General features: G+C 39.2%; 2 protein-coding genes across 3 annotated transcripts; both read left to right on the top strand.

The window, feature by feature from the left end:
- Positions 1-4,605: 4,605 nt before the first annotated feature.
- Positions 4,606-6,073, top strand: mxtx2 (mix-type homeobox gene 2). The gene is made up of 3 exons (XM_060890258.1): positions 4,606-4,722; positions 4,868-5,040; positions 5,150-6,073. Exons 1-3 carry the CDS (start codon positions 4,701-4,703, stop codon positions 5,864-5,866), a joined length of 912 nt encoding a protein of 303 aa, XP_060746241.1. The 5' UTR covers positions 4,606-4,700; the 3' UTR covers positions 5,867-6,073.
- A 302-nt stretch (positions 6,074-6,375) lies between these two features.
- bms1 (BMS1 ribosome biogenesis factor) lies at positions 6,376-22,891 on the top strand. 2 transcript variants are annotated; one of them, XM_060858366.1, is made up of 23 exons: positions 6,376-6,513; positions 6,869-7,061; positions 8,131-8,321; positions 8,432-8,511; positions 8,585-8,773; positions 8,874-9,016; positions 9,110-9,231; positions 9,853-10,046; positions 11,191-11,330; positions 11,422-12,116; positions 12,417-12,518; positions 13,494-13,642; positions 13,756-13,837; positions 13,919-13,998; positions 14,092-14,283; positions 15,167-15,355; positions 15,591-15,771; positions 15,890-15,948; positions 16,071-16,193; positions 16,700-16,847; positions 19,932-20,107; positions 20,496-20,657; positions 22,325-22,891. In XM_060858366.1, exons 2-23 carry the CDS (start codon positions 6,886-6,888, stop codon positions 22,550-22,552), a joined length of 3,801 nt encoding a protein of 1,266 aa, XP_060714349.1. In that variant the 5' UTR covers positions 6,376-6,513; positions 6,869-6,885; the 3' UTR covers positions 22,553-22,891. The 2 variants fall into 2 exon arrangements, with proteins under 2 accessions (XP_060714349.1, XP_060714340.1); XM_060858357.1 differs by having other exon boundaries at positions 6,382-6,513; positions 6,864-7,061.
- Positions 22,892-23,527: the final 636 nt, after the last annotated feature.

Below are 23,527 nucleotides of genomic sequence, written 5' to 3'. Positions count from 1 at the left end.
TGCCCGATGACGCCTGAGATAGGCACAGTGGCCTGAGGTAGTTCGGTTAAGCGGTAGAAAATGAGTGAGTGAGTGAGTGTTTGTGCAATGTTAAAATTTTGTTAAGTAGTTTATTTTTTGGTATTTTGTGTTCATTTATTTCAATTAGAATATGTTTACTTTTCTTAGTATTCTTCTAATTGGATTGGTTTAGTATTTCTTTTCTATTGGGTTAGGCCATGTGCACCTAGGGGGTGCACCTTTTTACCAGTTTGTCAAGCCAGTTGGGCACAAGGAGCAGGAGATGCAAAATTGTTTGTTTGCTTGTAAACACTTTAATAAAGCTCACCAAATGCATCATATGGCTTGGACTCAATCCTTTAACTGTGTAAACTACAACCCATGGTGTATCTTGGTGATTATTTGAGTTATTTTGGAGTTAAGTTTGATTCATTTTTTTTTTATTTCATTTAATTTGATAAATGGTCACTACAGGGAACAGTGAGGCTGGTGAGGGAAAGACTAACTAACTGGAACTAACTTGTCTTACAAACAAACGCTAAAATGAATGAGAAATAGTGAAAATGACAACCTCTCATTTATTAAAAAAAAAAATATATATATATATATATAGGGTGGCTATATCTATATAGTATATTTGGAAAAGAATACAACACAATAGGAAGAACTGTTATAGAAAGTACAACTACTGGATACTCTAATATGTCAGCACTCTGAATTGGTGCATGGCAGATTTGTGCATCATGAAGACAAAAAAGCTCTTATACTTCAGCACTTAGCTCAAATGTTGGAGACACATTTCATCTCATGTAAATGCTAGTGTGATTGATATCTTGGTTACATCCTGTTTGGTTATGAAAACTCACGATGTCACAAAGTTTAGCTTGGTGTTTAATATAATGCAACTGTGTCACAGGATTAACCAAGTGATTTGTGTACATCAGAGGAATATTTATTATTACCACATAAACTGCATTTATATATAATTCTAAATATGTGGCCAAGAGTTTCTTGTAGGGACAAGCGCACATTGAGGAGCTCACCCTCATACACATGCATTAAGGATTCAAGACTGTTAAGCGGTTTTGTGTGACTATGTCCATTATTGTCTGTCAATCATGGTATTTTAGTCGGTTTAGCTGTAGCCTTTATCGCTATATATTTTCCTCCATCTCTATATATAAGTAATATTTTGACATTACAACATGAATGTATGATTTAACATTGACTATGAACATATGCCGGTAAAGTGTACCTTATTAAAAGCATACAAGCTAATAAATTAATAAATATTAGTTGTGTTTTAGCACTTTTCGTACACAGTAAATCAAAGACAAATGACTTAAATGACTTTTCCTATACAGTGATACCTCGAGATACGAGTGCTTTGACATACGAATTTTTTGAGATACGAGCTGTGATTCGACCATATTTTTGGCTTGAAATACGAGCAGATTTTTGAGATACGAGCATCCGAGCCGCCGCTGCCGCCACCGCCGCAACAAAGATCCCCAACAACCACGTGTGCTCTGTTTCCCCCACCTCAGCTTCCCGCGTCTCACTCGGTTAAAGCCGCCTTTCCACTGCCCACGACAAACGACGGCCGATAAACTGGAAGTCATTCATTTCCTATGGAGAGTCACAAAGGGGCTGTGTGAGGTGCCGACCATCTGCGGATCTGTAATTTTCGGATCCGTTTTAAGCGTTGGATCCGTTAAAAAATTTTAACTTGTGCGACTAAGTGAACGAAAGTGAAAGTGTAACTCCTCCTAACTCCTCCGCCTGTTTACTCCTCCCTCAACCTCCGTGCGCATCTTCCGTAAAGTAAAACCAGTTTATTTTTTAACATTCTCTTTTATTACTGTATGTTTTTATACAATATTTGTCATTTATAAATACAGGTACTGTACATTTTTCATATTCAAAACACATAAACAAAACAACTGGAGTGGAATTTTGCGAGCTGGAACGGATTAATGGGATTTCAATTAATTTAAATGGGGAAAATTGCTTTGAGATACGAGCAATTTGAGATACGAGCAAGGTCACGGAACGAATTAAATTCGTATCTCGAGGTATCACTGTATATGTGATATATTTTAGCACTGCCACAGATGTAAACACAAATGTGATTACTTTTGCATTGCATTTTTACTTTTGAATTTGTATGTGATTGATATGAATGACAATAAATTTATATTAAAATATATTTATTTGGCATTGTAATATAATTTAATATTACAATGCCAGGGGGGCACGGTGGCGTAGTGGTTAGCACGTTCGCCTCACACCTCCAGGGTCGGGGTTCGATTCCTGCCTCTGCCTTGTGTGTGTGGAGTTTGCATGTTCTCCCCGTGCCTTGGGGGTTTCCTCCCCCCGGTCCAAAGACATGCATGGTAGGTTGATTGGCATCTCTGGAAAATTGTCCCTAGTGTGTGATTGCGTGAGTGAATGAGAGTGTGTGTGTGTGCCCTGCGATGGGTTGGCACTCTGTCCAGGGTGTATCCTGCCTTGATGCCCGATGACGCCTGAGATAGGCACAGGCTCCCCGTGACCCGAGGTAGTTCGGATAAGCGGTAGAAAATGAATGAATGAATGAATTACAATGCCAAATAAATATATTTTAGTGAAGGACCTAAATCATAGACTAAGAATTTGACTTTGTATTACTGACTGGATATGATATGTATATGAATTTATTTGCACTTTATACCTTCTAGTCCTGCCTCTACACAAGTGATGACTTCTCAGCGTATATAATTACTATAATAAAAAAAAAAAAACTATAATTATGCATCCTGCTTAAAATGAAAGACAGACCTTTTAATGTGACACTGAAATCATTGTGTGTATTAAAATACTGAAGGCTTGATGCAGCAGCAGCTTGTTTTGTGTCAGCAACTTGACCTCATGTTGAATTTTTAATTAAATCTCACGTTTGTATTTTACATTTACATTTTAAAACTTGAACTCCTTTTCCAGTGTCTCAGCCATGTTAGAGGTTATTAGAGGCTTATTAGAATTTTAAAAAGCTGCATGAACATTATATTCAACTTTAAGCTTTTAACAGTTGCATATAGTTAAGCAGGTTTTGAAACAGAACTTACCTCAAATTGTTTGACTCAGTTTTAATAAGTGTTTTCCCTTTTATCTCTTATTGTGCAGCACAGTTTGGTGTTCTCCCGCACTAAGATACCTGGTTGAACCTAATCAGCTAATTATCAGGTTTAGTGGCTATGTTACAGTTAAATCACATTCAGCTTTTGACTCTTCAGGCTTGCACTCGTGTTCTATAATGTACAGCACCAATATTCACCACAGACCTTTTGAAAATAGAATAACTGACTACTAGATTAGCACTATTTATTCCCCATATAATTAGGCAATAACATAAAGTTTACACAAATTGGCCAAGATATTCTATAGGGAACTGACACAGCTTGTAATCCCTTCTTTAAAGGCTACAAATAATTTTCTATATATTATTATGTTATTTCTGGCCACCCGGACTCTATTAAATGCTACAGTAAGTTATAGTCCTAATTTAATTTAGACACTAATGTAAAATGTGCACTATATTCGATAAATGGCTACCTAAATGACAAAAATATACATTTTTGCAGAAATGCAATAAGAAAGGTACTGTTCTTTAAGACGATTATTCTTGTTGTGATGACAGAGGTGTAGGTGTGTTCCCTATAGGTTATGGCTTAGAGCTTTGGGATTGTATGCTCACAGCATGACTGTTTAGAATTTGAAAAAATGATTAATCTTCCATGCCAGGGCAAGTGAATGTATCCATCACTAGAACAGATTATCCTAACAAGGTGTGAACACACCAAACAAGACTAGTCACATGGCTACTGTTGATGTGGACCATGAGATATCAGGCTTGTCACATTCAAAGTGTAATCTTTTGATCATGTAAGGCCATTAACAGCCATTGAATTGATTAGAGCAGAATATCAATCAAACACACATCTTCAATACACCAGGTTAATCAAGCTTATTTGCATAAAGCAAGCCTATGGTGATGTTAAGGATTTTAGTCCTGACATTCGTCTTGTGGATATTAATCATTGTTTGTTGTATTTTAATGTTACACATTTTTGTACAGTTTGTAATGTAAAGTTTTTTTTTGAGAAAAAGCATTCTTCCCCTCAGAGGGTTATTGTAAATATATTTATGATTATAATAAAAAAAATATTATTATTATTATTATTGTTGTTGTTGTTGTTGTTGTTTTGTTATTATTGTTTTTGTGAGCTTATGTGATTATATAAAATTATATTATTAATGCAAATTAATAAGTGCGGTGTGTTTGGATAATAAAATACAAAATAAATTTTCTTTTGTCTATCAACTTTTAGAAATATATAGTCTAAATTGATTTTGGAAGTTGCCCTAACATGCTGATTCCTCAAGCAATATCATAAGAATAGAGTGTGAATAAAAATGAGGTGTGAATTGGGGTGTGGCAAGTGAAAATGGCTGATGTTCATTAGTGGATGTCACAGAACTCTAACTCTGTGTAACTCCACCTTCTTTTAGACCAAGGAATTCTGGGATAAATACTGCCAGATCTTAATACTGAGTCACAATCACAAGTTGATCTTCTCTGTTAGCTAAAATCTTAAATCTTATTAGCCTTACACTGTGGTCTGAGGAAAGATACTTTTATTTAAGAAGAATTTGCAGCCATGTGGTCTGATAGCATTGTTGGTAAGGACAAACTGATAAGTTTCCAGATTGTTCATATATTTCTTTAGTTTTAGGCAGATTGTATGTTTTCATTTAATTATATTTGTCTGTTTGAGAGATGTTTGTTTTATTCTGTAAAATAACTTATTTTTTTTCCTCCCTTCAGGTAAAGATGGAGCATCTCAGGCTAGTAAGATTGCAGGCCGGAGGAAGAGGACCAGTTTCACCAAAGAGCACTTGGAGCTCCTCAGAATGGCTTTTAGTGTGGACCCATATCCAGGCATTAGTGTCAGAGAAGGTCTATCTCAAGCCACAGGCCTCCCAGAGTCACGAATTCAGGTATATGCTTTAACTAAATTCTCATGACTTTTGTATATATTTCAGTATTTCTTACGTTTTGTGGTTGTTTTACATAATCAAACTTGTATTTATTTTTTGTTTTAAACAGGTATGGTTCCAGAACAAGAGGGCAAGAACCTTAAAGAACAGAGCCACTCGGACCTCCCCTCAACATGAAGCTACTTCTTCACTGCCCAGCCCTTTCCTGCCACCTCACATGGTTGGTGCGAAAGAAAGTAGACAACCAGCATTTAATGTCTCTCAACCTCTCAAAGATGGTGAGCAGGACTGCTTCTTTACTGACTTGTCTTCACAAAGTTTTGGACTTCCACCAAATGGGGCTCACTGCAGCACTCCATCAATCAGGCCACGCCAAGACAGGCTGATGGGCACTAGCTTGAGTCCTTCCTCCTTTCACTCTGACTTGGAAGTTACTCCATGTGGCTGGGGCTCCATGAGAGCACAGACCTCCCCAGAGTGTCTATGGAGTCCACCAATGCAGAGCACTGGAAACAACAGCAAAGATGAAAGCCAAGTCTTTCTATATCCTCCTCCTCCTTATCCTCATGGCAGTGTGAGGTCTGGATTTCTCAACAGCTTGAAGTCAACCTCCCCTGACTCTGCAGATTCTGCATTTTGGGACATGGGACTGGAGAACACACCCCCCATGCCATATTCTCAGAGTGGAAGCGGCCTGTGGGATGAATCTGCTCAGGAACAGCCTCTGGCCCCGTTACCCAATCTGTCTTCACAGTGTCTAGAGGAAGTTCTTGGAGAGATGGAACCAGGCTGGTGGAAGATTAATGGACAGATGGAGCTTCAATAAGACTGTTTACCCAGAAAAAAATAGAATTATATTTTGCAAGACAAATGACTGATTCGTAAAGTGAGAAAAAAACTTTAGCTCATTTATGTGAAATACTCACCAAAGAAAATCTTGATATTTTACCTCATTATATTGTGATGGGCGGCTATATTATTTAAGTTTTTATTTATTTATTTAATGTAAAACACTTCCAAAAAGATTGTTCTCCACAGGACTTTATGCTGTAAGATTTTACTGATTTATTGTATCATTATTTAAGACCTTTTTGGTCAATTTTTACATAATTAAACATATTTATTTCCTCATATATTGTAGGATTGGGGTGAAATGTAAATATTCACATTTTGTACAATAATTTATTGCAAATAAAATGTTAAGCAAACGAATATTTTGTTTTACAGTTTTGTTTTATACGTAGCGTTAGAGCCGTAAAAATCTTAGCGGAACTATTAAACTCGGGACGTTTTGTTTAACACGACGAAATATTCGCGACGGAAGCAGTCCCGGATGTGGCTCACACGTGAAAAAATACACACCACTGATGCACGCGATTTGGGAATCTGACATGATGCTGCAAACGAGTGAATCAGTTTAAAGTGAATTTGGGTTTCGACAGCAATTAGTTCTGAAAGAGCAAGCGCTTAAAGGTAAGAATTGTGTCATAATTACGTAATTTATTTTGAAAGTTGGGTGTTTAAAATGACTAACCGCATAACAACATGCGTTTAGCTCCTGGCTAAAGTCTGGGAATGGTATCAGTACCTACAGGAATTCTGTGTTGGCTCTGAGTATTGTTAGAATTTTTGTTAGTTCTTCTATTTTCTAAGCTCTTTATGCAAATCCGGGGTCCTTTTTAATTCAACTGAGAGTTGAAACCTGACTAAAAGTTGGTGATAATTGATGTTTGTGTGACAACAACGGATTTCTGCACAATTTATAGGACTGTGTTCATTTCTGTTTTATATTAAATGAGTCTAAATCATGTTGTTGTGTAAAGCACAGATCTCAGAGGTGTGAAGATGGAGGAAAAGGAGCAGAAACGACACCAGCACAAGCAAAGTGGCCCCAAGGCTGCAAAGAAGAAGAAGAGGAAGCAGCGGGATCAGAGTTCAGACCCGGAGCAAGATGAGCGCAAGAGAAACCCAAAAGCATTCGCTGTGCGTTCGGCTGTACGCATGGCCAAGACCTTCCACAGGTCAGTGCTCACCTTCATGTGTGTGGTAGCCTAGTGGTTAAGGTGTTGGGCTACCGATCAGAAGGTTGTAGGTTTGAATCCCAGGTCCACCAAGATGGTATTGTTTGGGCCCCTGAGCAAGGCCCTTAACCCTCAGTGGCTCAGTTGTATAAACAAGTGATCATGTAAGGCGCTCTGGATATAAGGGCGTCTGCCGAATGCTGGAAATGTAAATATTCAGGATTTATTTTCTGATTCTGTGCAATGAATTGTACACAGTCATGTATTAATCCTGATCTTAACACCACTAGACATCGTGTTAAACTAAAACAAAAAAAATTAGGCCTTCTGTATCTCATCTTGTTAAAAGTTTGCTATTAAAGTGAAGTTCCTCGTATAGCTGATGTTTCTGAAACACTAAGTTTCACTTGTTGTAACACTATAAAAACTACTAAAATATCTCACTTTACCTACACCTCCATCCAATAAATCAAATACGTTTTCTTAAACCCTCGTGGAATTTTCACACACGAGTTTGTTTAATTTAACTCTAACAACTTACTCATAACATGCAAATTCAAGTACAGGTGAGTCATCTTTTTAGAGTTCATGGTAGTCAAATGCAGTAAATGAAACAAAGCTCAGTCACACAGCTGTCTATAAACGGATGTTTTATTTATCGTGCCTTGTGTAGTCAAGAACTAATCATTAATGGTCACTGAATAGTGACAATAGTTAGCTTTTAGTCAGGTTAGTTGCTTTTCCAGACCTTCCTGTAAACAAGGAGCCTTATGTAGCTGGACTTTTACACAGTGTAGTTGCTTACTTTATTTTCAAATGAGAATTTAATGGTTTGAAATGCTTTTTAAAAATACTTTAACATGTTTCTGAATGCATTTCAGCCTTTATTTTTTCATCAGGCATGTTTTAGTAATGTCCAAGCATGAAATATATACAGCTAATATACTTGGCATGAGCGTCCTTAAAGATTCTGTCCAATCTTTCAAGAAAGAATTGTGTGTGGGAAATTATTCTTTTTACTTTTTGTATATTATGGGGAAAACATATCTATTTCTTCCCTTCTGAATAGGACACAAGACATAAAAACTAAGAAGCATCATATTCCTTTGGTAGACCGCACGCCTTTAGAGCCACCCCCTGTGGTGGTGGTCGTAATGGGGCCTCCAAAAGTAGGCAAGAGCACACTCATCCGCTGCCTGATCAAAAATTACACCCGGCAGAAGCTTTCAGACATCTGCGGCCCTGTCACAATAGTATCAGGTGAGTCAGTTATTGTTCTCGTGAATTCCTGTGAAACCTTCCTGTGTATGCATAGTTTATTTGATACGAATTATGCATGGTTTGAATACGTCTCTTTAACGTATCTGTAGGGAAGAAACGGCGTCTGACTTTTATTGAGTGCAACAACGATATCAATACCATGATAGATTTGGCAAAGGTTGCAGACCTGGTGAGTGTGTTTCATGAACCTTTGTCAGTTAAAGGCGTAGCTATCATTTGACAGTTGTTTCCTCTTTCACCAGGTCCTGATGCTGATTGATGCTAGTTTTGGCTTTGAGATGGAGACCTTTGAGTTCCTCAACATCTGTCAGGTGCATGGTTTCCCTCGTGTCATGGGCGTGCTCACACACCTGGACTCCTTCAAAAACAATAAGTCGCTCAATAAGACAAAGAAACGTCTCAAACATCGCTTCTGGACTGAGGTGTATCAGGTAAAACCACACATCTATGAAATCACCTGGCATAATGATTTTAAACCGTCAAACGCCTTTCTTATTAATGTCACTTTTTTTGCTTGTTTTGCACTGAAAGGGTGCCAAGCTGTTTTACCTGTCTGGGATGGTGTATGGCGAGTACCAGACACAGGAAGTGAGGAACCTTGGACGATTCATTTCAGTCATGAAGTTTAGGCAGCTGGTGTGGCAAACCTCTCACCCTTATGTTGTGGCTGATCGGTAAGTGTAGGGAGAAAATTCCAGATCCTCAACATCCCTGAATAGAAAACATTTGGTTACTGAAGATGACAATGTCTGAATGTCCTCCCTCAGCATGGAAGATCTAACCGATCCAGAGGCTATCCGTTTAGATCCGAAGTGTGACAGAACTGTGTCTCTGTATGGCTACCTGCGTGGGACATTCCTGAAGAACAAAGGCCAGGTTCATATTCCAGGTAAAACAGATGAAACCTAACAATCAATATGCTTTAGTGAGATTTTGAATATCTGGAGACTGATGTTTTCATTTTAAACAATATTAAAACCACAGAGCACGGAGCTGCAGTTAGATTATAGATTACTGATAAAATAATCTCTTGGTAATGGCGGCTTAATTGGTTATGACTCTGGGTTGTTGATTGGAAGGTCGAGGTTCAAGCTCCAGCACTGCCAAGCTGACACTGTTGGGCAACTGAGCAAGGCCCTTAACCCTCCCTGCTCCAGGGCACTGTATCAGTTACATTTACTAAAGTGCTTTTAAGTCTCTATCATTGAAATCATCAATGTATCATAGCTGCCTCTGTCTCCGACCCTAACCTAATCAGTTGGGATATGTGAAGCAAAGAGTTTCACTGTGCTGTAATGTATATGTGGTGATAATAAAGGCAATATTTAAACTTTCACTTACTCCCACTATTCCAACTTTTTGAACTTATAATATAATTCTTTAGACAAAACCAACTGCAATATAAGCTTTCAGCATTTAGAGCGTCTGACTAGAAGTGTACATTTTATTGCTTGTTTCTCAAAAAACTATGGGCGCGTAATAAGACTCTGTGTGGAAATGTGCTTTACAGGAGTAGGAGACTTCTCAGTGTCCGACATCAGCTTTCTTCCTGACCCGTGTCCTCTGCCAGAGGAGTTGAAGAAGAGAGCTCTGAATGAGAAGGAGAGACTGCTCTACGCTCCTATGTCAGGGGTTGGAGGAGTGGTGTATGATAAAGACGCTGTGTACATAGACATGCCGATTGGCCATGTCAAACAGGACCAGGTCAGTCACTTCACTTCTCTTAATGAAAAATCTCATCTGGTTTTAATGACATAAGTCTCTCCAGGATTTCCTCATTTTGCGATTGCAGAAATTCCTGCAAAATCACCATTCATCCTCCTCGAGTCATGTGTGCCGAATATGACTACAGCAGTCTTAAAGTAATTATATCCATGTCTTCACTGATAGGCGTTTAAAAGTAGAATCCTGTGCAAAACACACACCCTTCACAAAACCCAGAGGGATTGAGGGATAATGTCATACAAAACGTGAGAGTATTTCTAAAATATTTTGCATAAACAATTTTTGATAATTACTATTTTTTCTAAATAGTGAAAGAACATGCTATACTTTTTAAATTTTTATTAGTTTCTAGTGGAATGTTCCGTTCCCAGTCTTCCTTCTCCTTCTTTACGTTTAATAAGATGCAAAACCTGCATCTTGTTACGTTTCGACAGCGCAAATAAATCGTCTAACAGACTATGTAACCTACTACATGGTGTAAAAGGAATATTCAGTTTTAGATTACATTTACAAGGGGTCTCAATTAAAAACTTTGAAAGTGCAATCTAAATAAATTTTTTTTTCTACAGGAATCCGGACCCTTGTTAAACGATGAAACGCTGACATTAAAAGAAATGGAGATTATGTAAAATTGCAGCTTTTTGTTAAACTCCCCCTCACACATTCCATTACATTGTGTACTTTTGTTAGAGCGCTTTAACTCCTGTTAAAGCTCCAGTTTGTGCTTCGCTTGCTCTATCCACTAGTCACACAGAGATGCCTGATTTACATGACAAAAGAAAACTAAATAGAATTTCAAGCACTTAAAATGATGAAATGGAAACCAACAGGCTTCAGGTTTTATGTTAATATTTGCTTTATCGTTCCTTTTTAAATCGATTTTCCGTGTTTGGATCAAATTTAAACGATCTTTAGCTTTTCTAAACAACAGCTTGTGTGTGTTCCAACTTTTATTTCCGCAAATCTAAATATAAAAGTGCGTCAAGTTGGAACGTGAGTGCCGGTGATCCTGGATGCAGGCCTCCGTGATTCAGCGTTGTTTTAGAGTCTAAAATTTAGACCGTATGGTAAATGCTGTAGTTGATGCATATTCTGTAAAACGGCGTCTGACTTTCCATGACAGGAGGAGGTACGTCCTGCCACAGAGCTGATGCAGTCCCTCATGGGCACACAGGCCACGCTGGATGTCAAGATTGCTGCCAGCAAAGTTTCACTGTTCACAGGAACTGCAGCACTGACTCCAGAGGAAGTGCAAGAGAAAGGGTAAAGTTAGAGTGGCGATTAGTTTTGGTTAGTGTTTTTTCCCCCCTTCAGTTGTCTTTAATACCAATCTTGGGTTTTTGTGTTGCTTTAGCATTGAAAAGGAAGGGCCTTTGGAGAGCCGAGTGTGGGACCCTGAGGCCCAGCGAGAGAGGAGGAAAGCTGTCTTTGTTGATGAAGATGAGAGGGACAATGATGAAAGTGATGAGGAAGAGTCAGATGAAGGTGAAAGCAAGGAGGAAAAGGCAGGTGAGGGGGAGGATGGTGAAGATGATGATGATGATGATGATGAAGAGGAGGAGGAGGAAGAAGAAGAAGAGGAGGAGGAGGCTAGAGGTGATGAGAGCAAACTGGACAAGAGTGAAGTGGCAAAGGGTGAAAAGAAAAAAATAAATGAAGCAGCTCCTCTTATAAAGAGACAGAAGATGGAGGAAAATGGAAAAGGCAGCAGGAATGCTGTAGAGATGCCTGCATTTGCAGACAGTGATGATGACCTAGAGAAAAGTGACAAAGAAGAATCAGAAGAGAGTGACGAGGATGAAGATGAGGAGGAGGAGGAGGAGGAGGAGGAAATGGAAGAAGAGAAACAAAAGCCTGAGAAAAGAAGCTCAGCACCTCCAGACTCTGGTCACTGCTCTGAGGAGGATAGTGATGATGAAGAAGAGGACGTGCAAGAGGAAGGAGATGCTGCAAAGCAGAAGATGGCTGATGATGATGATGATGATGAAGAGGAGGAGGATATGGATGAGGATGAGGAAGATGAAGAAGAGCTGGGATCTGAAACTGCAGGTACTTTCTCCCTCATGTTTCTGTTCCATTATCATCAGTGCTATTTATTGAGTCTTTAAACTGCTTTATTTCCCTGAGCTATTTTAAGTCAAGGATCTTGCTTGGGGAGTTTAACCATAACCCAAAACACATCCTGTACCGAACCACATGAAACATTTGTTATTCTCAAGCTTAATGACCGACATCTTAGCATACTCCCAAAACAGTGCTTCATATACCACATGCCATGTTTTTAATCTGTTGCTTTTGTTATGGAGTCTTATCCTTTCTCCTCCCTTTGGTTTGATGCGTGGCTTTCAGGAGCACTACGCTGGAAAGACGACTTGGCCCGGAAAGCCACGGAAGCGTATCAGAGACGACAACGTGCCGCACCTAACCTACGCAAGCTGGTGTATGGCACAGGTGAGTGATCTCACAAGCATATATAACATTCCAGACAAGCTGCCATTTGTTCTAAGAGGCTTGGTTGAAGAATGAACCACGTTTCCTCAGAAGGTTGCTTTTATGGAACATATAGAGCAGGGGTGTCAAACACAGGTGTAATTATATTTGGCCCGCGAGATCATATCAAATGTGCATTACAGCTGGCTAGCCGCATGCGCCGCTAATACTACAGATCCCAGAATGCCTTGCCACTGTATTGACGCGTAGTCACAAACAGCAAGCGCTCCTCATTCTCTGTTGACAGTCGTTAACAACCATGCTACAGTCACATCGGGCAAGTTAACTCCACCCTCCACAAAAATCCAAACGAAAGATGGACAATAGGAGCTTTCAAGACAGGTAGGAGGGAGATTATCTGTACAGGAATATAAAGGACAGACCTGTTTGTCTTGTTTGCGGAGCTAACGTATCTGTAACGAAAGAATATAACACAAGAAGACACTAGTCGAAAAGTTGGATTTTCATTGAATGAAATTATTATTTTTGGTTGTTTTGTTGTTGGTTTTGAAAAAGATCCACTTCAAAAAAGGAACTTAAAATGATAGTTAGAGGCATCATTTGTTTTATTTATTTAAATAAGAAATGAACACCACTGACGTGTCTTTTATTTCAAATTTAATTTGTGTTTTTAATATCAAGCTCTGGTTGTTCCAAATCCTGTGTTCAAGCAAAACTAAAGTTTGTTTCCATATGAAAAAGGTTGAACATCACATATCAGTTGCAGTTAATTTTTCAATAAATATTCAGTTTGGCCCGTGACTTTATCTCAGTTTTATATTTTGGCCCACTGTGAATTTGAGTTTGACACCCCTGATATAGAGGGTCATTGTGTATTTTTGTGACTGTTTGTGACCTGATGAATGCAGGATTGTATCAAGTGGAAGCAAGTATTTTGTATTTATTTTTTGTATGTATTTTTCACTTGTTTGTCAGTGGCGGAGGAGGAAGAAAACGCTGAGGAGGAGGAGTTGGGTGGACTGTTTCGTGTTAGTCGGCCAGAGAAGAACAAGAAAGTACGAGCGGATGCCATGGACTGCTCACGTTTCCAGCCTGATGCAAGCCATGACTGGGACCAGGAGGAGGTGAATAATGCAGTCAGCACACTGTTTAATCAACATCAGTCTGCTTTCAGTGTAGCTGGAATACTTAGGAAACTGAACTAAAGACACAATTGTATTGATGTGTGTGTTTTCAGATGTTAGCCTCCATTAGGGACTGCTTTGTAACTGGAAAATGGGAAGGAGATAAAGATGCTGCTACATTGCTTAAAGAGGATGGTAATTACTTTATTAGCCTTTTTTTTTTTTAAGAAAAAATTCTGCCTTTTGATTCTTACTTGTTTACTCTCATCATGCTAGATGAAATGTATGGAGATTTTGAGGACCTTGAAACTGGAGAGGTTCACAAAGCAAACTCTGCGAAGGGAGACGATGCTGAGGTACCTGGATTTGACCAAGCGTTTTTTTAAATAAATAATTGTGGCTCATATGTTGTGTTTTTGTGTACATCTGTGTATGCTTATCGTGTGCAGGGAAGTAATGAGGAGGAAGAAGAGGAGGAGGAAGAGGAACCCACATTAGTGAAGGTTGATGATGATGAAGCTCAGAAAAACAAACGTCTGGAAAAGAAGAGGAGACTGAAGGAGAGGTTCAATGCGGAATATGATGATGGAGACGCTACTTACTTTGATGACCTCAAAGAGGAAATGCAGAAGCAGGCTGAGGTCAGAGGTCACAGCTATTACATGATTTGCAATTCATGCACATGTATGAACTATCAGTTTTATAAATTAAAATTCATAAGACATTTATGATAAGACATTTATTTATATATATATATGTGTCTATATCGTCGCTGTCGGGCGGAAACCTCGTATGTCCAAATTTGGTCAATTTCATATTTTTTCACATATCGATGCTATTGGTCAGTCCCCACGTGGGTCTGTTATTTTTACAAGTTATTAACCAATCTAAAGTCTTGAAAATAGCTTGAGCGCAAATCTCTTAACTTCATTGGACACTTCAACTGTCCACCTCTTCCTCACTCCGCGGGAGAGCTTCGCGACATATTTCTCTTTAATGAGAGTCACAACGAATCAACACGTCTTCTGAGGTAAATGTCTTCAAAACACTGGGCTCAAAGAAAAAAAAATCTTGACCCCCGCTAGTTCTGGTGCTCGTCTGAGGACAGGAATTTAGCGCAAGACAATCCACTGCAATGCGGACTAAACCCTGTGCACTGCAGATAAAGTACAGCGTTTTTTTTAATTTCCTGAAAAATAACGGTTTTGGAGATACGAGGATTCCGCCCGACAGCGACAGTGTGTGTGTGTGTATACAGTATGTGTGTGTATAAAAATAACATTTTAATTATCTAATCATCTTTTGATAAGTTCTTACTTTAATAATTATTTATTAAATAATAATAATTTACATATGCATTAACAATATTTAATATTGCATTCTGATCATTTGGATGGCAATAATTTATAAATAATAATTGAAAATAATAGAGATGATCCCCTTGCAGTACCGCGATTGCCCAGTGGGGGATACAACACAAAGGTAAAACAGCCCTAACAAGCTTCTCCCTGTGTGTGCGTGCAGCTGAACAGGGCTGAGTTTGAGGACATGGATGATGAGACTCGTGTTCATTATGAGGGCTTCAGGCCTGGCATGTATGTGCGCCTGGAAATCCCCTCGCTTCCGTGTGAGTTTGTTACCAACTTTGACCCACATTATCCCATCATAGTTGGTGCCTTGGGAGCCAGCGAAGGCAATATAGGCTATCTGCAGGTGAGCACTGATCATCAGCTCTTGAATAAATCATAAGTATTTGCTCTTTTCTTCTTCTTTTTCTTGTTCTTGTTATTGATTGCTCAGGATTTGTGGACATTAATTATTAATTCTTGACTCTGCTTAGAAACATTGCTTAGTCGAAAATACCCCATCGTTGGAACGGACTAAAATATTGATTCGTTGCTTTTTCTGGTGCCATCTTTCACCTTTGCTGTTCTTCTCTTGAAAATAGATGCGTTTGAAGAAACACCGCTGGTATAAGCGTATCCTGAAGACCCGTGACCCGCTCATTCTGTCATTAGGCTGGAGACGTTTCCAGACTATTCCTCTCTACCACATTGAAGACCACAACGGCCGCCACCGCCTGCTCAAATACACTCCTGAGCATATGCACTGTGGTGCCGCTATCTGGGGTAAGGCAGCCTCATCATCCCCATTATAGTCCAAGAAGATGATATTTCTCTCAACTTTCACCACTATTTAGTGTTCTCCTTTATCTCACTCTTTTCCCTTTGCTCGTCCTGTCTTTAGGTCCCATAACACCCCAGGGGACGGGATTTCTGGCTGTGCAGAGTGTTGCAGGGACTCAAGTAAGATCTTTAACGTATTCAAATATGAAGCTGCACTTCTGACCAGTTATTAACCATATGTCTTGTCGACTTGCTGTAGTTTTCCTCATTTCATTTCTTTGAATCTGTCAAACTTTCCTTAGGCAAATTTCCGCATTGCAGCCACTGGAGTCATCTTGGATTTGGACAAATCTGTGACCATTGTGAAGAAACTGAAGCTGGTTGGATACCCGTATAAGATTTTTAAGAACACCAGCTTCGTCCAGGTAGGGGATCAGTCTTCATTCACAGTAGCTTACAGGACAAAAAGTGTTTTATGATCTTGTCATGGACACAATTATATTTCCATATACAAATTGCAATGAAGCGATATCTATTCTTAAAATTCAGCATCTAGTTAAAAGCACTGCTGTTGGTCCTACAGCTGAGATTTAAGTGCAAGAGTATTCAGTGCTCTATGCCATCTGTGACCCTGATGCTCCAGAGGGTGTAATTAACCATGTTCTCAATGCGAGAGAAGGCTGGCAGGGTCCTTGTTTTCTTTGACACTGCCAGTTGGGAGGCCAGGACTTTTCATTCCATGTAGTTGGTAGGTCAAAAAAGTGTCATGGCAGGCGACAGCAGGCAATAGGCTAAAGGAAAAATTGCTGGGAATTTTCAGTGATTAAGTTGGGAGGGAAAAAATCTATTTAATTAAGGATTGTTTGAAAATAATTGGGTCTCTTATTGTAAAAGCATGTCAGTGACTCTGCCTTTTCCCTCACTCTCTCAGGGAATGTTTAACACAGTGCTGGAGGTCGCAAAGTTCGAGGGCGCTTCGATTCGCACGGTCAGTGGGATCAAAGGTCAGATTAAAAAGGCTCTGCGGACGCCACCTGGAACCTTCCGAGCCACCTTTGAGGACAGACTCCTCATGAGCGGTAAGTTGGTCTATGTACTATTTGAAGCTAGATGTAACTTTTTGGACATCCGTGGTATTGCAGACTATTTGTGGACGAACATTTCACAATACCTGCATCCAAACCACATTATGTGCACTTAGCAGGGTACGGTAACAAGTGGGAGACTCTGAGGTTATAGTGGTGGCTCAAGTGGTTTAGGCTTTGGGTTGTTGATCGGAGGATCAGTTTCAAGCCCCAGCACTGCCAAGCTGCAATTGAGCAAGGCCCTTAACCCCCCTCCTTTAGGGCGCTGTGTCATAGCTGCCCCTGTGCTCTGACCACCTCCTCAGTTGGGATATGCGAAGAAAAGAATTCCACTGTGATCTAATGTATACGTGGTGATGATAAAGGCTTCTAGGCTTCTGTTTATTTCCTCCTGCTTTGAAAATATTACAGAAGCATTATGAGAACAGGCACCTTCACATCAGTGTGACTGTTATTGAGCACCAAAAGACCTGTAAACTGTGTAGTTGTCCTGGACACTGAGTAGCCTTGAGTCGAGTTTTATTGGAGTTTTAGCTACACGTCTTTCAGGTTGATATACTTAGAAAGAGCAGCTTGGAGAACAGAACTCTCTCTGTGTGTTCTCTATATTCACTGTACTTTATCATCTAAATGGTATTTATTTTGTCTTGTTCTCCAGTTGTTAAACATGACGCATAAACCAGAGTGTTGGCACACTAGATAAAACGTGGGGCAGTTTGATACACAAACCAAGCTGAGGAGATATTGTGAAAGACTTGATATCAAATCTGAAGTACAAAAATCAGGAGAAACTCCCCAATACCTCCTGTTCACCCCTTACCAACACAGCTCATCCACTAAGCTCAACAACTCGGTAAAAGTAAATTCCACAATGAGGATATGTTTGCCATCTAAAAACCCTCTACCATTTACCAGTTTACCACCAAATTAAAGATTAAATTATAAGCTAATGTACTCCTACAGTCCTGAATACAGTAGATTACATTGGACTTTGACACAGTGTGAATTGTTCCAGGCCTGACGTTAGTGCGTGATGTCTGACACATTTGAGCTGGCACATAACAGGTTGGGGCTGGCGGGAAATTGACACGTCTGTGACTCCGCTGACACAGTGCTGACTGGGAATTACCTAGCACAGAATGAAAAAGCATGGTTATTACGACTGCTGGATTGTCAGGGTGACTCACAGCAGCTCAACATCATATCATTGTGCAGTTTTCTCTCCCTTGGCTTAATACTCCTTTTAACAAATAAGTCCCTTGTACTTTTTAAACAATTTACCAGTTTTCCATGTCTTGTGTTTAGGCTTTGAGGGTTCATGTGTGTCAGTTAAGCAGTTATACATGAAAATATATAGACTAACTTTCCATTAGTAGAAAACACCTTGGGGGGAGGTATAGATGTGTGTGTGTGTATATGTATGTGTGTATATATATGTGTATGTATATATATATATATAGGAGTAATCATTAATAATAGGAGTATAATATATATATATATATATTATACTCCTATTATTAATGATTACTCCTATATATATCTATATCTATATATATCTCTATATATCTATATATATATATATATATATATATATATATTTTTTTTTTTGCTAATGATGATTTAACTCCCTGCCAAGATAACACCACTCTTTACTCATCTCCAAGAGCAGCTCTGAAAGCAGTGAACCTCAAAGTCCCAAAAAGGATTTAGATGGGTTTCAGCTTTGGGAGTGCAGACAGTAACAGGTGCTCTGTGCGACATTCAGGGAATTTCTTGTTTCATTAGTCACTAGAAGTGTCACTCCTGAAGGCAGAAATAAATAAATAAATAGGTATTCAGAAGTGAGGGCCACTATGACCCAGCAGATTCAGACTACCTCGTTTGTTTTAGTGTTAATTTCGTCAGATGAGACGAGACGAAATATGTTCAACAACCTTTTTTTTTCATGACTAAGACAAGACACGATGACAAGACTGCACCACTGTCCAAAAACGCTGACTAAGACTAAATTAACATGCTTTATTGTTGACGAAAAAAGACGAGACAAAAATGTTTTGTATAAAATAAAAACTAAGATAAAATCTCTCTTCATTTTCGTCTACAATTGTCTCTGCTTTTTCATCAGCTGTTACGCCTTTAAAATATTCACAACGAGTTTGCGGCTTCGCGCTGTTGCTCAAGTTACAGGTCCGTGAAGCGGATCCCGCTTATTATATTGTTACCTACCAAATAAATCGATAATTTGACTCAAAATGATGATTTAAAAAGGAGTTTATTGATTTAAAAACAATTGTATTGTTTCCGCTAAAGAAAATAGTGCGCTCCGTCTCTACGGTTAGAATCTTGTGTGTCCATGGCAACGCTCTGTTTTTCATGGCAACGGTGTGTTATAGTTCGCAGCGGTCTGTTATCAAGAACTAAAATAATGTGTGCGTAGAAAGAATTCGTCCACATGCCACTCAAAAAATAAATAAATAAATAAAAACTCATGAGCGCAAGTCCACCCCTGGTCTAGGTGGCTTTTTGTGTTAAATTATGTTTCCTGTCGCTGCACAGGCTCTTTTATTGTACATGACAGCTTATGTCCCGATGACCGGTCTTTGCATTACGATTAAAAGCAGTATCAATAAAGTAAAAAATGTGATGTGCAGTCAAGTTCTGTTTAAACGAGTGTTCTCAACTTCTCACTGATACTTTTGTGATTCGCTGAGAAACCATCATTTTAAACCCATCCAATACTGATCTCTTAAACTGGTGTGTGAATATGATCTGTAATATTTTATGTGAAAAGTGTATTCATTTCCTAAATGGTTATGAGACTGGTTTATGTGGGTATGGAGCCTGTCATAAAGGGGATGTTCGTGTTTGGTTTGTTGACTGTAATGTTAAATATGATGTTGGTGTCCATATAAATTTGGACATCTATTTCCTAAAGAGAAGGGGAACATTCTCTTAATAACCTGTGATATTGGGATTTGTGGATGTCTTTCAAATGAATCTTTAAAGTAAAAGTGCACAAAAAATAATACAGCATAATGAATGTCAATGCTTGATTGTGGTTATTGGGTGTGTTTGCAGATATTGTGTTCCTGCGCTCCTGGTTTCCTGTCTCAGTTCCTCAGCTGTACAATCCCGTGACCTCTCTGCTGATGCCTGTTGGACAGAAGGACAAATGGACGGGAATGAGGACCCTTGGACAGCTTAAATATGACTTGGGAATAAGGAACCAACCAATCCAAGACTCTCTGTACAAGGTAGTGCACTTATTATTACTTAATAAAGACATACATCAGAACACTTTCATATCAAAATAAATGGCACAGATTCCACCCAATTTACCCCGAATACACTGATTAATTACCAAACATCTAGTAGTTTATCAAAATTTGCAAGAGAATAAAGCTATTGCAAAAGCTGTCAAAAGAGCAAGGGTTGGTCTGGTCACATCCACTTAGTTCTGGCTGAAGCAGAAGGTTAAAGAGAGTCTGTTCTCTCTCACTCTCACACTTTATATTCTCTGTTTGATCGATGACAACACTTCACTCACTGGCAATAGGTCATAAGTTATGTTGAACCAAATTCATTCATAATCATTCTCATGGAAATAATTAATCCATGTAAATTCTTTCCTGTTTTCTGTAGCCGATTGTGAGGCAGAAGCGACACTTCAACCCCCTCCATATCCCCAAAGAGCTGCAAAAGGCTTTGCCATTCAAGAGCAAACACAAGCAGCAGGAGGCCAAGGGCAAAGTCCCCCGAGACATGCAGAGACCGGTCGTGATCCGCGAGCCCCACGAGCGGAAGGTGAGCCTCCAGTGCGGTTATGTATCACTAACAGTTTTTAATTCAATTTTTTTTTGTCATTTTGGAACACCAACAGTGAGACTAAAGCTAATCCACCAAGGATGTCTCCAGAGAATAACTGTTCAAATACTGCATCTGTTTAAACCTCGTTCTAGCATTAATACTGCCGACCCAGCGCTAGCCAATTTCTAAATCAATTCCCATGAAATTTCGAAGAATACTTCAACAGGAAAAGAAGACTCACATTTTGATCTGGTGTATTTTGTTCTTTGCTGTTGTCCTGTTCGTGTGCCATTTAGTAATCAGATATTCCTCCTAGACATTTATTAATTGTTTATTTGTTGTAGCAGCACAGATGCTTGCTTTAACCCCCCGCAGGAGGTTTTCAGTCTCGGGTCCCCATTAAAAACGTACCCATTTTACCTAACACTTGCACTTGCCGCATTTTATAGTATACTATAAACTTGATCTAAAATGAAATACATTTATTCTTTTTACCTTGATGTATGTTGTGTGATTCTGAAGATATTTCATTATTCGGCTTTCTGAATTTCTAGAAAGTCAGAGCGTCCCAAATTATTCCACAATTTAAACTGAAATGGAAAGACTTAGTGTAAATGTCATCATTTTAGGCAGCTTGTCTTGATTTGTGCGTATAACTCTGAATCGGATGTGTTTCATGAATTAATAATAATCCTGGAAGGCAGGAAATTGTGACAGCAGCTGTACAAAGTTCTTCTCGCCCTCTAATTGTTAAATCATTCACAATGAAGTCTTTCACTCAGAGACTGGAAGCATTTGTAGTGTGTATAGTTATACAGAGGTTTGTATTTTGGTCATATGCATAGCCCTAATGCTTCTGTTTCATATCTTTGTTTCTGTGTTTGAATTTGGCTCAGAAACAAATAATTAAACATCTTATTGAAGCATTACAACCAGCTCCTCTTTAATAAATGCTCATTTTAAACCCATGGAGCTAAAAGCAGGTTTGTGTACACTAAGCTTGTTTACTCAAGCTTATTGTGTGGTGATTGTATTGGTATCTCATAGCTTCAGGGTCCCTATGTAGTTCCTGAGCTAGGGTTGCTGTCTGTGTCGAGTGGTGCATATTCTTAAGTTACCTTGGGGTTGCTACAGGTCTGTGTGTGTGTCTGTGTGTGTGTGTCTGTCTGTCTGTCTGTCTGAATAAATGAGTGGCCAGTTTTTGTTTTTGTCATCAAATTTGCAAGAGATACTGTGGATACTAAGGTTTATGTAATATGCAATGAAAATGCATCTATCCATTATTTCTAATCTAATAAACTCTGCCTCCACTGCACTTGTAATTTCACGTTGTGCCTATGGGCCAGTCAAATGTGTGGTGAGGTCTGTTACTGATTATTTTCCATTATAATTTTATTAATATAGTTACCCTTATGAATTATTAACAAATATTGGATGCAAGTCGAGATTGCACCATTATCATTAGGGAAAATACAGGCAGTAATTTAAGCATCAAAGATGCTCAGGAGTAATGATTTTAATTGAATTTCCATTATTAAAATATCCGTAGATGATAATCATTTCAGTAAATTTCTCCTCCAAGCCTACTGCATTTTTTTTAGGGGCAACGTGTTTTGTTTGTAGTAGTGACGCCGCTCTCATTTAACTCCTCCCCTCTGCACCAGGTGGCAGCATTGCTCAATGCCCTGAGCACAGTCTACTCTCACAAGGAGAAGAAGGCTCAAGCAGAGCAGCACATGAAGCACAAAGAGTTCCTGAAGAAGAAGGAGAAGCTGGAGGCAGAGAAGCTGAAGAGACAGAAGGAAGAGCGAAAAAAGGTCTACCGTGCTATGGGACAGAAGGAGAAGAAGAAACTCAAGGCCAGCCTTAAGGGAGCTTCTAAGGATGACTGAGTGTGCTATACTTCTGACCTAGTGCTGCTGGACATCAGCTCTGAGTCCACTGGACCCACAGAGTCTGACTGTGTGTACAGGTTTAACACCACCTGAAGTGTGGAGATGTACACTGATATGTGAGACATGGAGCTGTGGCTTGTATATATTTCACCACACAAACAAGCTGTTTGTGACTCCAACCTGAGAATTATAGTCACCATTTAAATGGCACACTTGCCTTGTAAATGTGGATGACTATATAGATGTCTTGGTTTTCTTAATCTTGCAGTTTGTCAGTTGGATACCATGTAAATGCTTTGTAATGTTTGTTTTAATAAAATAACCTATATTTCCCGACATTTTGACCATTTTCTTCTTTTAAAAGTGCTTCTGGTTCTTTTAAAAGTGCTTCTGGTTCTGCAGCTGGTGATTGCAACGTGTGTAAATATTCTTCTTCAAAGAATAAAAGTGTTTTCACATCACAGGCCATCACTAATCACCAGTGCAAATAGCAGTTTAAAAACTCCAGCTGTTGACATATCTGCATGAGTAACAACAGCTGTCACTGGATTATCTCAGGCCTCCAAGGGAAGCAGAATTTATGTGATGACATTTTTACATTTGATCCATATTTTACAAAGAAAGAAATTAAATGCTGTGAAAATTATATATTTTTGAATTTATATAGGGGGCACGGTGGCTTAGTGGTTAGCACATTCGCCTCATACCTCCAGGGTTGGGGGTTCGATTCCCGCCTCCACCTTGTGTGTGTGGAGTTTGCATGTTCTCCCCGTGCCTCTGGGGTTTCCTCCGGGTACTCCGGTTTCCTCCCCTGGTCCAAAGACATGCATGGTAGGTTGATTGGCATCTCTGGAAAAATTGTCCGTAGTGTGTGATTGTGAGAGTGAATGAGAGTGTGTGTGTGTGCCCTGCGATGGGTTGGCACTCCGTCCAGGGTGTATCCTGCCTTGATGCCCGATGACGCCCGAGATA

The sequence above is a fragment of the Tachysurus vachellii genome, chromosome 2 (genome assembly GCF_030014155.1).
Source record: "Tachysurus vachellii isolate PV-2020 chromosome 2, HZAU_Pvac_v1, whole genome shotgun sequence".
NCBI classification, from domain to species: Eukaryota; Metazoa; Chordata; class Actinopteri; order Siluriformes; family Bagridae; genus Tachysurus; species Tachysurus vachellii.
This window is presented reverse-complemented; position numbering and strand designations above follow the sequence as displayed.

Excerpts from the sequence above, each read along its gene's own strand:
- mxtx2 (XM_060890258.1), top strand. The coding sequence starts at position 4,701 with ATGTGGTCTGATAGCATTGTTG. Across the intron at positions 4,723-4,867 it reads GTGGTCTGATAGCATTGTTG|GTAAAGATGGAGCATCTCAG; the intron begins GTAAGGACAAAC and ends TCCTCCCTTCAG. Across the intron at positions 5,041-5,149 it reads TCCCAGAGTCACGAATTCAG|GTATGGTTCCAGAACAAGAG; the intron begins GTATATGCTTTA and ends TGTTTTAAACAG.
- bms1 (XM_060858366.1), top strand. The coding sequence starts at position 6,886 with ATGGAGGAAAAGGAGCAGAAACGACACCAGCACAAGCAAAGTGGCCCC. Across the intron at positions 10,047-11,190 it reads GCCATGTCAAACAGGACCAG|GAGGAGGTACGTCCTGCCAC; the intron begins GTCAGTCACTTC and ends TTTCCATGACAG. Across the intron at positions 13,999-14,091 it reads CGAAGGGAGACGATGCTGAG|GGAAGTAATGAGGAGGAAGA; the intron begins GTACCTGGATTT and ends TATCGTGTGCAG.